Source organism: Aulostomus chinensis, chromosome 4, assembly GCF_037954235.1.
Source record: "Aulostomus chinensis isolate RoL2024-O1b breed Wild chromosome 4, RoL_Achi_v1.0, whole genome shotgun sequence".
In the NCBI taxonomy this organism is placed as follows: domain Eukaryota; kingdom Metazoa; phylum Chordata; class Actinopteri; order Syngnathiformes; family Aulostomidae; genus Aulostomus; species Aulostomus chinensis.
This window is the reverse complement of record NC_141323.1, coordinates 4,730,496-4,744,225: the sequence shown is the minus strand read 5'-3', so window position 1 is coordinate 4,744,225 and position 13,730 is coordinate 4,730,496. Positions and strand designations below refer to the sequence as shown.

Sequence of the window (13,730 nt, the reverse complement as noted above, 5' to 3'; positions counted from 1 at the left end):
TTAGTGGTTCGTTATCCCTTTCAAAATCATAAATTCACTGGTGAAGATTATCTTGCTGATCAGAGCATTATAATATAGCAGTTTTTATGCAAGACAGCCAGCAATAATCCAAAATCCAGTGTAAAAAAGGAAGGATATCCTTGGCGATGCTAACTTCAGTGCTAGCCTACAAAATGGGTCAGACAGTATAAACATTTTCTCTTCATACATCCATCACAAACATAATAACAGCGTTTAATGACATTAATAGTCTTTAAGCTCTGTTCTCCCATAACTCTCAAAGGAAATATCTGGTTCTTTAGCTGCTAAATTCCACAGCAAGTGGCCAACTTTGTCATCTGCTGTTCATCACTAGATGATTGAAGAATGTACTGCAGAATAATGGACAAGTAGATCAGACACAAACCGAAACAATGAGCAGAAAGAGTCTAAAACATTCCAAAGACCAGAGATGCAATCAGGATTATACTCAGTCACTTCAGAAGACCCTTTTATTTCAATCACGTACACCGACAAGGGCTTGAACTTCTGTATCGAGCGGTAGGAGGCAAAAAGACGTGGCAAGTGCAGACATGTTAGGAAGAACAGCAGTGTGGATGAAAATAGAACCGTGAGAGATGTGAGACATGAGAATAAGACTTGGAAAAAAACGTCTGGAGAAGGGTAACACTTCCTCTGTGGGTTTTTGGAGGAAAAAGGAACTTTTATACAGCCTTAAAATGGTGGGAACATTCAGCCGAGAGCAGAGAAGATAGAGCTCTGCCTGCACACAAGCACAGTGCACACCACCGTTCTGTGCTTGCGCGCTACCTATCAAGATGTGTTAATGAAGTTACTCTGTGATTAGCCTGTGATAGCCATTGCTGCTAAGGGATACATTTTTTCTAACATAGTAGCAGAACTCCTCAGAACATCGTCAGCAGAAGTAGTAAAAGCACAGAACTGGTGTCTGTTTCAACGGAACATCCAGAACTGGTGCTGTTTGAATTTATGTTCGCGGTAAAATCACAACCTTGAGCTGCATTCCTCCAGGTTTGGTTGGTTCCGTGTAGCCAAGCAATGATGGTGGAAGCCATTTTGTATACAGCGCCGTTATTGAATCTCTGAGTAAAGGAGGCTAAAGACACATTGTAGCACTGAAGTGTACAAGATGATCTACATTTTCACTTGTGTGGTGCTTTTGATTCACAAAGGATGTGCAGGCGCTTCTTTACAGAAATGAAGGTAGAAAGAACTTGAAAGCTTTCGCAACAAGGTAGTTACTTTCCAATAATTTCAAGGTAATTTTCATTTTATTGATATCTGGACCCAAAAATGAACAAGACAAGATTAGCACATGGTTCCATCACAGCACTGGAAAAAAATCTACTTATTTTGACGAAATAAATATCGTCGTCAGACAGTTTACACAAGCAAAGCTCAGATCATAAACTGTGAGACTGGAGAGGCATTCAGGCTCCCATTCAGGACTGTCACGAAAACTGGCGAGCCTCCTCAATGACAATGATTAAAGGGCGCGTGTTCACCGCAGGTATGTAACAACCACTTCAGGCTCAGCTTCGCTACCCTCATGCTACAAAGAATGTATGGGAGACGCTGAAAGGGGGAGAAAACTACCACTGTGCACGGAACTACTGCTTCATTTGACCCCCCCCCCCTCCTCCTGGCTCGCCACCCCAACCGCATACAGTAGGTAGCTACAGGCTGCACTTTCACCATTCGCTGGGCCTGAGAATATACAGCTTGGGAGGACCCTGGGAACCTGTCAGAACAGAGGGGAGAGAATTATGGGTGTTGCTTTGCTTTCTAAGAACTTCCTAGAAATTATATTGAGAGTTTCTGATGGCATCTATAACAAACAAACAGTTTTGATGACTGACTTCACCAATCAAAAAAAAAAAATAATGCAAATGAATGCGTGTTTTGCTTTGGTTCCATATTTGAATAGTCACATCCTTAGAATTGGACTAAATTCTTAGAACTAGGGTCTGTGGATTGCTGGTGTCTGTCTGTGCAGAATCCTAAAATCACATTGTTATCCTATAAACCATTTTAGAGGACTTGTGTGTGGGATCAAGTCATACCTAGTGGTGAAGTTGCAGATTCTTGTTCCAAATGTGTAAAAGAACCTAGGGTAGCCTGCGGGCCAGTTGGCCTATCATCCTACATTTGTTGAAATTTGGCTTCTCAAACCCTTGCCAGCACCAACAACCCCTTACTCATAAAAACATGTAAATAACATCGAAGTTATGGTATCTGCAGTTTTGGCTGCTGCGGTCACACTGACAATTACCTCATGCACGGCTGTTTTGCTTTGTTCTCCCCTTTTCTTCTCTGCAATTACCAAGTAATCCTTCTTGGGGGGGGGGGGGTCACACTCGTCCCCCCCCCCCCCCCCTTCTTCTCGCTGCCAGTTGACAAGCAAAGGCCGACGACTTCATTATAAGCTAACGATTCTTAGCTCCGGTGGATGACGCAAACATACTTGGGTAGATTATCTTCAGTTTATGCTGGTAATCCATGACACATCTGAGCTTTATATAATCACAACCAACATTTTCAGAGGATGCTGTTCGGCTATGGGGTCTTCCTCCCATGGTGCTGCCTGGTGTTTGGACGTGCAAAAAAAAAAAAAAAAAAGACACGATGCAGCAAGAATGAAAAAACAGGACCTTGAAATTTCCACTTAATTTGTTGGCATCACTCTGATTCTCCAATGGAATGATGGGTGGCAAACAGATCACCGGGAGGAAAAGTGGGGGTCCTACTTTGGCCCTCGAGTGCTCGAATACTTTGGGGGTTACGTCAAGAAAATCAACAAACATAAACCTGACGTTTTTCTCTACAAGGACCTGCTGCTTCCTTTCGTCTGATTGGCTCTCACACTGACCCATGTCACTCTGCAAACCTAAACACACCATCTACTAGCATATTTGAGGGAGCGAAAGGCTGTGGGCGGCTACAATGTCCTGGAAGGCCCACGTCTGGTTGCTCCTGGGTTGGCAAACAGACCCTTTAGTAGATTCATTTTTGGAAAAAAGATCTCCCTCTTCAGCCACGAGAGCAGCAGAACACGTCAATGGGTGCAGAACCTCAGCCGAGGACAGACTTTTGCTCTAGGACTTCCAGGATGTTAGCGGTGTTAACCTAGCCACTTTTTGAGCTAGCGCCATCTGTGGAGGTACAAGAGGGAGTAAACTGCAGGAAGTTGAATGTTTTAGGGGTTATGGGACTTAAAAAAGTGTGGGAACCACAGCTCAAGACAAGTATGCATGCAAAATGATGAGAACGGAGAAGACAGATGGAGACAGGATGTCTGAAAATTATAGAAAACAGAGTGTGGTAGCTGAGTGTGTGCAAGGGTGTGTGACCCAGTTAGCAAAGGCCGGTGTTTCCAGATGGTCAAAGCTTCACCACTGGTATGAGCTGTATCAGTCCTTGATACACTGGATATCTGTGAGTCATCAGACAGTCACAAGATCTTAACACATCATCCTGTTGGTTCTTCACTTTCATTTGAAGAAGGAAATAGTATCGCCAGCTCTGTTTTTAACCTCCTCCCCAGAGGTCGTGACTTGTTCAAGGTGACTATGTTCACCCGAGCGGGAAATCTCAAGATGTGACTCAGCAATATTGCATGACTACGTCAGCTTCTCATCAAACAACAGCCACCTTTCACGGATCAGCAGAGGAACAGCGCGACCTCGCTGCAGTAGCAGGAGCAGAAAGGACGACGAACACTTCTCCCCGCCTCGCTCCGTCTTCGCTCACAGCTCTCCTCATTCACACACTTTACTCTGATTCATGACCATTTCAGAGAGGTTAAAGTGTACTTTCAAATTATTGTGATTTTTAAGAAATATGAGCATGTTCTTACCCTGAGGTGGACATATCAATGCAGTCAATTGTTTTTGTTTTTCTTGCTGACGCTGGTTACAGAGACAGCCAGAGATAACTTGAGACATCTTCCAACCCAAACATTAAGTGGGACAGGAGCGATTTAACTGGTTTTGTGAGATGTAATTTGTTGTTCATCTTTCTGAGTGTATTTTTCCCAGTAATTACTCTGATTAGATCTCGGGTTCCTCTTTGGCTCCCGACCAATCTGACAACAAAAGTCGACAAAAAATATCCCCTTTTCCTCGTTTTCATTTCCACTACCTGCTTGTCCTGGACTCAACCTCACTCCTCCAGCTCCTCCTCCTCCTCCCCCTTGTTTACCTGCAGCTCTGTATCCATGGTGATGGCTGTGGTTGTCAAAGTGATTATGTTACAACTAGGACAGCCAGTTCTGAGAAAGGGATTCCCAATAATAAGCCGCCATTGTTCCCTAAAGGCTCCCATAACAGACACACACACACACACACACATACACACACACACACACACACACACACACACAAGAACATACAGATACTCCACATTTCACAAAGGGCACAGATAACTCACACATGAAGGCACACAAATGCAAACAAGGGTGTACGTTTCACATACAAGAGGGTTAAGGTAAACTGAAGTACCACACGACACACGGCACATAGTTTACCAGCTGTCAATCATCTGTGACACCTCCCATGGAAAAGTCAAATATTATGGAAATACAACATTTTGGCCACATTGGGACAAATTTGTGTTGTTAATTTTTGGCAGAGGGCACCATTCCTGTGGATAATTAATAAGCAACTAATCAAGAAAAAAAGGGGGGGGGTGTCGTGCCAGCTTTAGACTTGTAATTGAACATCACAAATGTGAATTTGTCGTGGTTAATCTTGCAGTTTTTAAGAAAAACAGCAGATGTTTAAACTTGTTAAAAAAATTAAAAAAAAAACAGCTGCAAGGCCAATATCGTTTGATGATGATTATCAGTTTGATACAACTGCTCGTGAAGTTGGGTGTCAATTAGGTTAGCTTAGCTTAGCTGAGCATAATGACTGGAAATAGACACATTTGTGTTGATAAACGTTGTTATTTTTGGCTTTTCAAACTCACAAGGAGAGCCTGAAGGCACCATCTGAGTTTATTGCTAACAAGCAGCAAAATGGGGGGAAAAAAAAAGTGATGCCTTGGAATGTAGCCTAACTAAGAGTCAAAATAGGAAAAAAAAAAAAGTGGGAAATTGAGACGGTAATTTCATGCAATTCTTAACAAAAAAGAAGCCGCTTGGACAAACGAGTGGAAAAAAGCTGCAAGGCAAATATTGCGATCAGAAACTATTGCTAATAGCGTGAGCAGTACTACAATCGATTTTGGTAATTAGAGTAAAAATGAGCTATTTGTGTCTGATTTTACGAGTTCATTATTCGCTACAATTGCATAAAACAAGATAATGGGGAATTTCTCTAAATCAACATTATTATTTTAGGCATTGTGTGTTCTTGGGAAGAGTCCGAAGGCTCCATCTTTGTTCATCACTAGCAAGCAACCTAATGGACTAAACACAGGTTTCTGAGTTGTCCCTGAATTTAGGATTAAAAATTGGGATTTGTAGATCGTGACGATATTAACAAAATTACCTGAAGTCAAGACGCATTTATGGTAAATAGCTACAAGGAATGTATTAATTAAAATAGCCATAATACAAGTGTAAAGCTAATGAGATCAGGTCAATTTTATTTACATTTGAGAAATGCTAACCTGGTGTCACTCAAGATATTTGATGACATGCTGAACTGGTTGGCAATTAGCTTAGCTTAGCATAAAGACCTAAATCAAAGGTTCACACAGCTGGGTTTAACTTAGCTTAGCTTAGCATAGAGACCTGAATCAAAGGTGATTACAGATAGCTTTTTGCTTGGCAAAAAGACCTGAATCAGAGGTGTGTACAGCTGGGTGGCAATTAGTCTAGCTTAGCATAAATACTAGAATCAGAGGGAAACAGTAAGCTGGGCTCTCTTGAAAGTAAAAACAGTGCCACTCCCTAGTGCCTGCTGTGCTCATTTATCAAGCATTTCCAGTTATTTAGTGCATGGGACTTGCACAGAGGAACTTTGGTGAGAAATGCTGCTTCAGAAATAACGCCGCCACTTGACTGTCAATGTACGCATCACCAGAAATGAGCCTGTATGAAAGATCTACACAGGCGGGTGAGAGTGTGAGCACAGACCAGGCTGAGGTCTGCGCTGAGCAGAGTGTTTTCACTCTCACTGCTGTGTGGATGCTGCTGCCGCTGTTCCTCTGGCTGTCCTGCAGCGGAGCAAGAATTCCCATAGGCAATTTCTGCAGCACGGCGTACCACAGGAAGCCGAGATGCGTGGCTCACGCTTAAGTTTTATTGGAGGCGAATGAGTGCAATGCAGTATAACCTGCAGCAGGGAGCTCAGATGCTGGCCAAACAGAACTAGGTCACATCCAGCGTCATAACACACAACAGCAAAGTGGAAATATGGTTGCAGCGAGGCCACTGATTACGGCCTACTTTCTGTCCCTTCCTGCAGCCGTGCTGTTTTCAAAAGTTACATTACACATAAAAGAGATGTGACACAGAAAAAAAGAGGCCAACTGTATTGTCAACATTCCCTTTTGTTACATGCATGATGGGGTTTTTGCCACTGGAGTCTGGGTATTTTACATGTACGGCTGATATTTCTTTCATAATTCTGATAGGATTCTTCTACTAAATCAGGTAGAGCACAAACAGCAGCATTCAGGTCATACAATAGTTCGCTGGATCAATATAATCTGCTCAAACACGCGGAGGGTTGCCTTCTTCATCTGATCCTTTGGAGGTTGAGCGAGAGCACAGGAACTCAAAATATCTTGCTGCTAACCACCTAGCGCTCTTGTTCCGTGCCAAACAAGGCAGAAAAAGCCGCAGAACTTTGGAAGAGAACCAGAAAGAGATGTGAATGTGGGTGTTTCCGTGTTCAGGTGGATGGTGAAGGTCATGAAACAGTTGGTTACTCAACAAGCGGTGATGCTGCCAGGGATGTTGACACTTTTTTCAGGAGGAGAGGAAACAAACGGGCCACTCGCTCAGCAGAAGGTTTTCCGTGAGAAGCAGGCCTGCACCAGAATAAAAGATGAGTTTATTATTCTCTGTATTCAAAATCATCAAGTTCCTTTGCTGACACACAAGATCACCTTATAAATGATTGAATTACTTTCCTCACTATTCTGCACTCTGTTTCGTGTTCCTGTGGCAGTTCAGTCATGCGAGTGTTTGCGCTCTCATTATTCGCTCCTGCCTGTCACTGATGTCATAACTATAAAAGGTTATGAGTATCGAATAGCCCAGCTGTTTGTGTGTCAGGTCTATTTTTAGACTTTTCCATTGTGCGTAACTCGTGTTGATAAACTGGATGTGCGTAATATTTGTGTTGACGGAGGTGTACGACAGTACGAATGCAGCACCGTTGATATTAATGTGTGCGAGGAAGTAGTTCAGCTGAGAACTCCAGTCAAAAAAGCTGCAAAATTTAGGGGACTTTCTCTTCCCTTCTATTACTTTCACTCCTGCTACTATTACTGCTGCTACTGCTACTACTTCTCCTACTACATTTAATGTTCATTCAATTTGTACCAATAAAGTGGTGTATTTCATTCCATCCATCCATCCATTTTCTTCCACTTATCCTGTTAAGGGTGGCGGAGGGAGGAGCCTATCCCAGCAGCATTCAGGTGAGGGCGGGGTTCACCCTGGACGGGTCACCAGTCCATCACAGGGCCAACACATATAGACAAACAATTTAGAGTCTGGATTAACCTGGTCCCCTCTTGATGTCTTTGGACTGTGGGAGGAAGCTGGAGTACCGGAGAGAACCCAGCAGGAACAGGGAGAACATGGAGACTCACCCAGAAAGACCCCGTGCTGCAGCCGGGGCTCCACCCACAACCTTCTTGCAGGGGGGCCACAGTGAGGACCACTGCTCCACCGGGCCTCCTATTTCATTCCATATTGGTAATTAATGGTCATTTTTAATAAACTCTTGATTGCATCCTAAGATGATTTCTTCTGCTTAACTAATTACAACCATGAGTAAAGTTGCCCAAGGCGCCATCTTCTGATGAAAATAAACCTTGTGTCGTTTAGTGTATTATTCTGATGGAAGTGCACCTAATTCGCACTTCTCTTTTAATCTGCGTTTCTCTGTTTCACGATTTTTCAAGTTAGCATCATGATGTTTGTGACACAACTTGATGTGCGAGCGACACACCTGCTACATGATTGAAAGCTTCACGATGAAGGCATCTTTATTGGGGCGTGTTCATGCAACTGGCATGTTAGCTTGCTGCTATCATAGCACATGATAATTATAAATGAAATTGTCAATGGCCTAGCAATGGATTTTCTTATTGATTGTGTATTTGCTGATGTTTTGATGCCAGGGCTGTGCACATTCACTGAGATGAATCCGCTGTTTTGGATGTTTACTGCGCTAGAGCTAGAGCTAGCGCTAGCGCTACCACATCCCAGGAGGTCAATGCTTCTCTAACTGTGTGTTTCTATAAGGTTCCTATTAATCTCATTAAAATGGTCCCGACCTGGTCTGAGTGTGATGTAAAGCCAGGCTGCTCTTTCTCCTCCTCTCTTGGTAACGCCCTAATTGTGAGAGACGGAGCTATAAACAGAGGGAACAACGTGGTAAACAAAGTCCACGGATTAACCAACGCAGCTCATTGTTGCCATTTCGCCGGCCCTTTAGAGCTACGTTGTGTCCTCTTTTGCACCTTTGCTGCCTTTCACAATGGAGTCGTTCAACTTTTGCTGTAGATATGAAATCAGGTTTTTCTTGTTGTATACTTTTTGCTTGTTAGTTCCCTTTTATATGCTTTTGAGGTCACACAAGGGGAGTGACATCATTTCTGGTCAACCCGTTGCTGAGACCCGGAGTCACTTAGCTGATGACATCATGGGGAGGCAAACTTCATGTGTGTGCTCCCAAGATAAGAGCGAGTCATCATTACAGAGCGAGTTTTTAATAAATTCCCTCATCACCCAGGCGCATACACACATGTATGAGCGCACGCACGCACACACACACACACACACACACACACACACGCTCTCCTACCCTGCGATGTGATATTCCACATGAACTCTTTAAAAACCTTGGCAGCAGCATGATAAGACATGATATGACAGCATGGATTGTGCTGATTAGTGAAGCGGAGAGGACAAATGGGAGACGCAGGAAGAAAACACTGGCCTGCAACTTTATCACACTGACTTGGGACTTGCTAAGACTGTGTGCATATATAGACCATATATATAACTAACCTATATACATCTAAGCTGTGAAGTAAGCCAATAGCAGCCTGCCAGGCTGCTGTGAATGATTTCTACCCAGCAGGCTTTGGGGTTCAGTGGTAGGCCAGAGCACAAATGCAGGTCAGAAGAAGCTGGAGGGGGGGAGAGACATCTTCATTGACTTTATAAGTCCTACATATATGCATATCGTCTCTTTTATGATGTAGATTAATGTATTTCTTGGAACATTGTGTACTCAAGCATGAAATTCTAGTGTTTTTAGTGGAAAGGTGAGGACGTAAAAATGCATATTTAGAGGGTTTTTATCGCAGTTGTGTTTGAGAACAAAAGTGCACGCGAGGGTGTGAATTCTAATTAGTTACACATGTTAATTTGAACTCTTCTATATGATGACAGCGAGTTTACTCCTCAGCACGTGGGTCAACCCTGAGGAGTGGCCAGGCAACAGAGATGCTACTTAGGTTCTGTTTATGCAGCTAGCTAACTTAAGCTAATGTTCATGCTAACTTGTGTGATGCACTCACTGAGGGGAAGCGGTTCAGCTCCATTTTATTTTGTTGACTTAAGTTCTGAAGCGCCGCATCAAATCGCAGCTCCCAGTCTGGAATACAACTTGTAATTTTCACTCGTTTTTTTCAAACCACCGTAAGCACAACCTGAGTTCTAATAACGCAGGCAAAAGGGTGCGTTGGACTTTTGAGGGTTTTCTGCCTCGCACCACCGCTAGCAGTCGTTAGCAGAGACATGGATAAAAGGAGTTATTTAAGTAGTGGCGCTGCAGGTAAACCAGTAGCCAATCAGCTTGCTTAGTCTGACCAACCTGCTGATGGTGCTGCATGAAACATTAAGAGATTACACTGGTATTATCATCCTGCTTCTTTTTTATTATTATTATTATTGTCAAAGTTCATGTAATTTAATTCAGCAGATCTCAAATAGTTTCTCTGCTGTTGGTGCTGAATGTAAGGATTTAACCTCTGGGGACCGAGAATGTCAAAATGTCACATTGATTCATTTACTGTAGCAGATACAGTCAGTCTGGAAGTGCTCCGTCACGATGCAATCCACGGTAAATGTGTCATCTCCACTCATGAACATCAGCAGTTTTCTGGGTCACTTGTTTGCACGTTGGGATTGAATGCGAGTCCCGCAGTCCTACAGGATGTTGCTTCTCTCCAGCGAGTGAAACCCCACTGGTGAATTTCAGAGCTTTTTAAGTGGTTTATCGCAGACATAAAACATCAAATTGAAGGGGGAAAAAAAAAAAAGAAGAAGAAGCCCGAAGGTTCCCATGGTGACGCTAACTTCCAGGTTGGTCATCAAAAAGCAAGTCATTCCTGCAGCACTGTCGTAGCTGGTGTAGTGGGGAAAAAAATACATAAAATAATTTGTCAGAAAAGAACAGAAGCTCCCTTTGTCAGATGTGCATCTTTTTTTATTGGCTCTCATTTTAGAAAATTTTGATGATCTACAGAGCTCTAAAAGTGTCACGAAACTAAAACTTATGACATATTTTTGACGGACTCGACCACAAAGATTTTTGACAGTGTTCTTGTATGCGATGTTGGGTTCATTGTTTTGGCCAGAGGGACATAACTGCCACCATGTGACTGTATGTGTGTGTGCCTCTATAAATATGATGCAGGGTCAAGAACAAGCGTGTGTGTGTGTGTGTGTGTGTGTGTGTGTGTGTGTGTGGCCTGAAAACAAGACAAGGTTTCTGTGTGTATGTAGATATGCTGGAAAGTGCGCTGACGTAGCTTTATGTTTGCTGTTGTCCTGTCCGTGAGCTCCTCCTCTTACGTTCTAATGAGTCATGCCCAGCGAGCGTTGCTCATGGGGGCTAAAAATAGTCTTCAAGCGCTTTGCTCAGTGAACTGCGCAACACTGCTTAATTATTCAAGACCTGGAGAAGGCTGAGGACTGCCACCCCCCCCCCCCCCCCCCACTTGCTGCATTTTGTTTCCAGGACCTGAAGTGGAAGACTGATGAAAAGCCCCTGCGTCACTGCTGCTGAGTGCGTGTCACTGTGTCATTCACTCGCCGCTGGATGATAATAATAACATCTTCCAGGCTTTTCCCCGTATTGAGCTCACTGCCAGCATCCACGTTCAGGCTCCTGGTGAATAACATCTGACGTCAGAGGATTGGGAGGTGTCACATGCTCGCTCTCAGGAACACACACATGGTTCTACCCTTATTTGCCACACTGATGTCTGCTGTTATAAAACATTGATTTTCATCATGTCTCTGATTTTATCTGCAGAGAGAAAACAAGCATCCTCACTCGGTAACAGTGACAGAGTTTGTAGTTTGGGTGCGTATCCAATGAAAGAAAAAAAAAGGGTGCCGGTATCCTAGATTTTAATTTCTTATCACAGGAAGAGATAAAAATGCGTTTTATTTATAAAATTGTAATCTTTATCCTCAATTTTTTTTGAAAATATTAAAGAGGAACTAAACCTCATAACTCGGATATTTTAGTGCCAAGTTTTGACTTTCTTCAGTCGCTGTTTTGTGGCAGCTTTATGTAACATCATGCAATCTTTGGGGTTGATAGAAACACCCAGTAGACTGCCCTCTATTGGTCTGAAAACCAGCTATTCCAATTTAGTTTTGCCATGGCTGCTTCAAGTATAAATTCCCTTTTGTCACCAATAAACTCTTCACCTCTCCTCTCCCTCACGGCACCGACACTGTGGTTATTAGCTCTGCAATAATAGTACGATCCCATAGACTCGCTATGTTTGTGCCTCGTGTCGCATGGAACTAAAGTTAAATTGAAATGGCTGCTAGTTTACTTTGTATTTACCACTGAGTGAGTTTAGAAATCCAGCCAGTGCCCAAAATTTATGTGAAAGTTGCCTCATGGATGGCAACTAGGTCCACAACAAAAATCTATAAAATGAATCAAAGTGAATCAGTAAAAAAGTTGGCTAACAAATTTGATAGTAGATTTGTTGAGACAGGACAAATCTGTAGGTCCAAAATCATTTATGGGAGCACTCCGCATGGACCAAAAAGGGTGTTAAACTGTGTAAAATCCATGTTGCATGACACAGGAGCACCACAGTGATATAAAAGCACCAGGAAGGACAGCAAGCCAGAGACAGCTAGCGTTAGCTCGCTAACATCGGCGCTAACGATGAGACGTTGCAGCTGCTGCCCATTTGTGTTCACATGTGTGAGTGACTGAGCCGTTGTAGGACACATGACTTGAAGGCTGCACCAGGTACTGAGTTACAGGTCCAAGTCAAGTCCACACAAAGGAGAAGTCTTCTAATTCGCGTGCTTGAGACAGGATATTTCAGTGGGTTGCGCTGTGCATGGCTGCTCGAAACTAATTTTTTTGACGTGGTTATAATTAGAGAACAAACGGGCACGTGAAGGCTTTGGACACTTGGATAACTTCAGACATGTAATTGACTTTTATTGTGTGTTTTTTTTTTTACATCTGAAAGCTAGTCTCCATTGATGGTAATTATTTGGGAGGTCGCTGCGCTGCCTTTTCCTGCGAAACTCCAGCAGTAAACTTCACCAGGCATCCACTTTCATTAGAAAAGGAGGGAGGTGGTATTCCTTTAAAATGTTAACGGCTCTGAAGGAGCATTTTGTTTCAAACATTCTATTTTTTTCTTCATAAATAACCTTCAATATCAGAAAGTTGATCAAATTAAAATAATTGTGAATATTCTGTTGTTGATTTATGTGTTAAAAAAACAGATCAGCTGTTTGATCTAACCAATAATCCATCAAATCGATGGTTGCTAGCGGCTCTGGATGGAAACGACTGTGACTTTGACGCTCTGCGCGTGCGGCTACAGCTTGTGGTCTGTGAGAATGGAGAACGGACAACAGCGAGGTCAGAGATCTGAAAATGTGTTCGTCCCCGCGCATCACCAGGCGAGGAAGAATAGCGACGAGCTCTTGACTGACGAGGCTTGATGTCACTGGCCCCGCGTAAATTAGCTGCCTCTTCATCTGTGGGAGGCACTGAGGTGGAAAAGACGTCATCTGGGGGTGGGGGACACCATTGTGTCTATGCTACGCTACGTGTGTGTTCACCTCTGCGTCACATCCAGCTCCTCTATAGCACCTCTGTCACCTCTTTTATAAGTCAAGTACTCTCTCAGTTGCTTCCTATAATCGTTTTTTTTTCCCATTCAGACTTTTTCCTGTGAATCACTCCATTGTCCTTTCCCCTCAGATTAACACCAATTTGATGGTAATCGTTCCATAACGACGCAGGATTCGACCCCCGTGTCATCAGAATCATTTGTGCCATTTAGGAGGTGCATTATTAGTACGATTCTTAATTAGAAGAATTAACAGGGAAGAAAGGACTCATACACACAGTTTCAACTCTATGCCACACACACACACACACACACGTATGTTTACGAACCTTCACATCAAAAGTGTGTTCTTGCGCTGAATAGCCACATCAGAAGGAAACCTCCCATCATGGCCTCATAAAACAAGAGAATAGCTTTTGTATGTCTTTGCATCTTTTTTTTCCCTT

At 43.1% G+C, this 13,730-nt stretch overlaps 1 protein-coding gene across 2 annotated transcripts in view; it reads right to left on the bottom strand.

The window, feature by feature from the left end:
* Window positions 1-13,730, bottom strand: part of LOC147262372 (uncharacterized) — a 37,596-nt gene that overhangs the window by 13,205 nt on the left and 10,661 nt on the right. The window contains exon 4 of one of the 2 annotated variants that reach the window (XM_086201167.1): window positions 4,626-7,002. The exons of the other annotated variant lie outside the window; for it this stretch is intronic. Within the exon in view, the coding sequence (XP_086057293.1) occupies window positions 6,941-7,002 (62 nt within the window). The 3' untranslated portion in view covers window positions 4,626-6,940. Of the gene's footprint in view, window positions 1-4,625; window positions 7,003-13,730 lie in introns of those variants that run through there. 2 annotated transcript variants of the gene reach the window in all.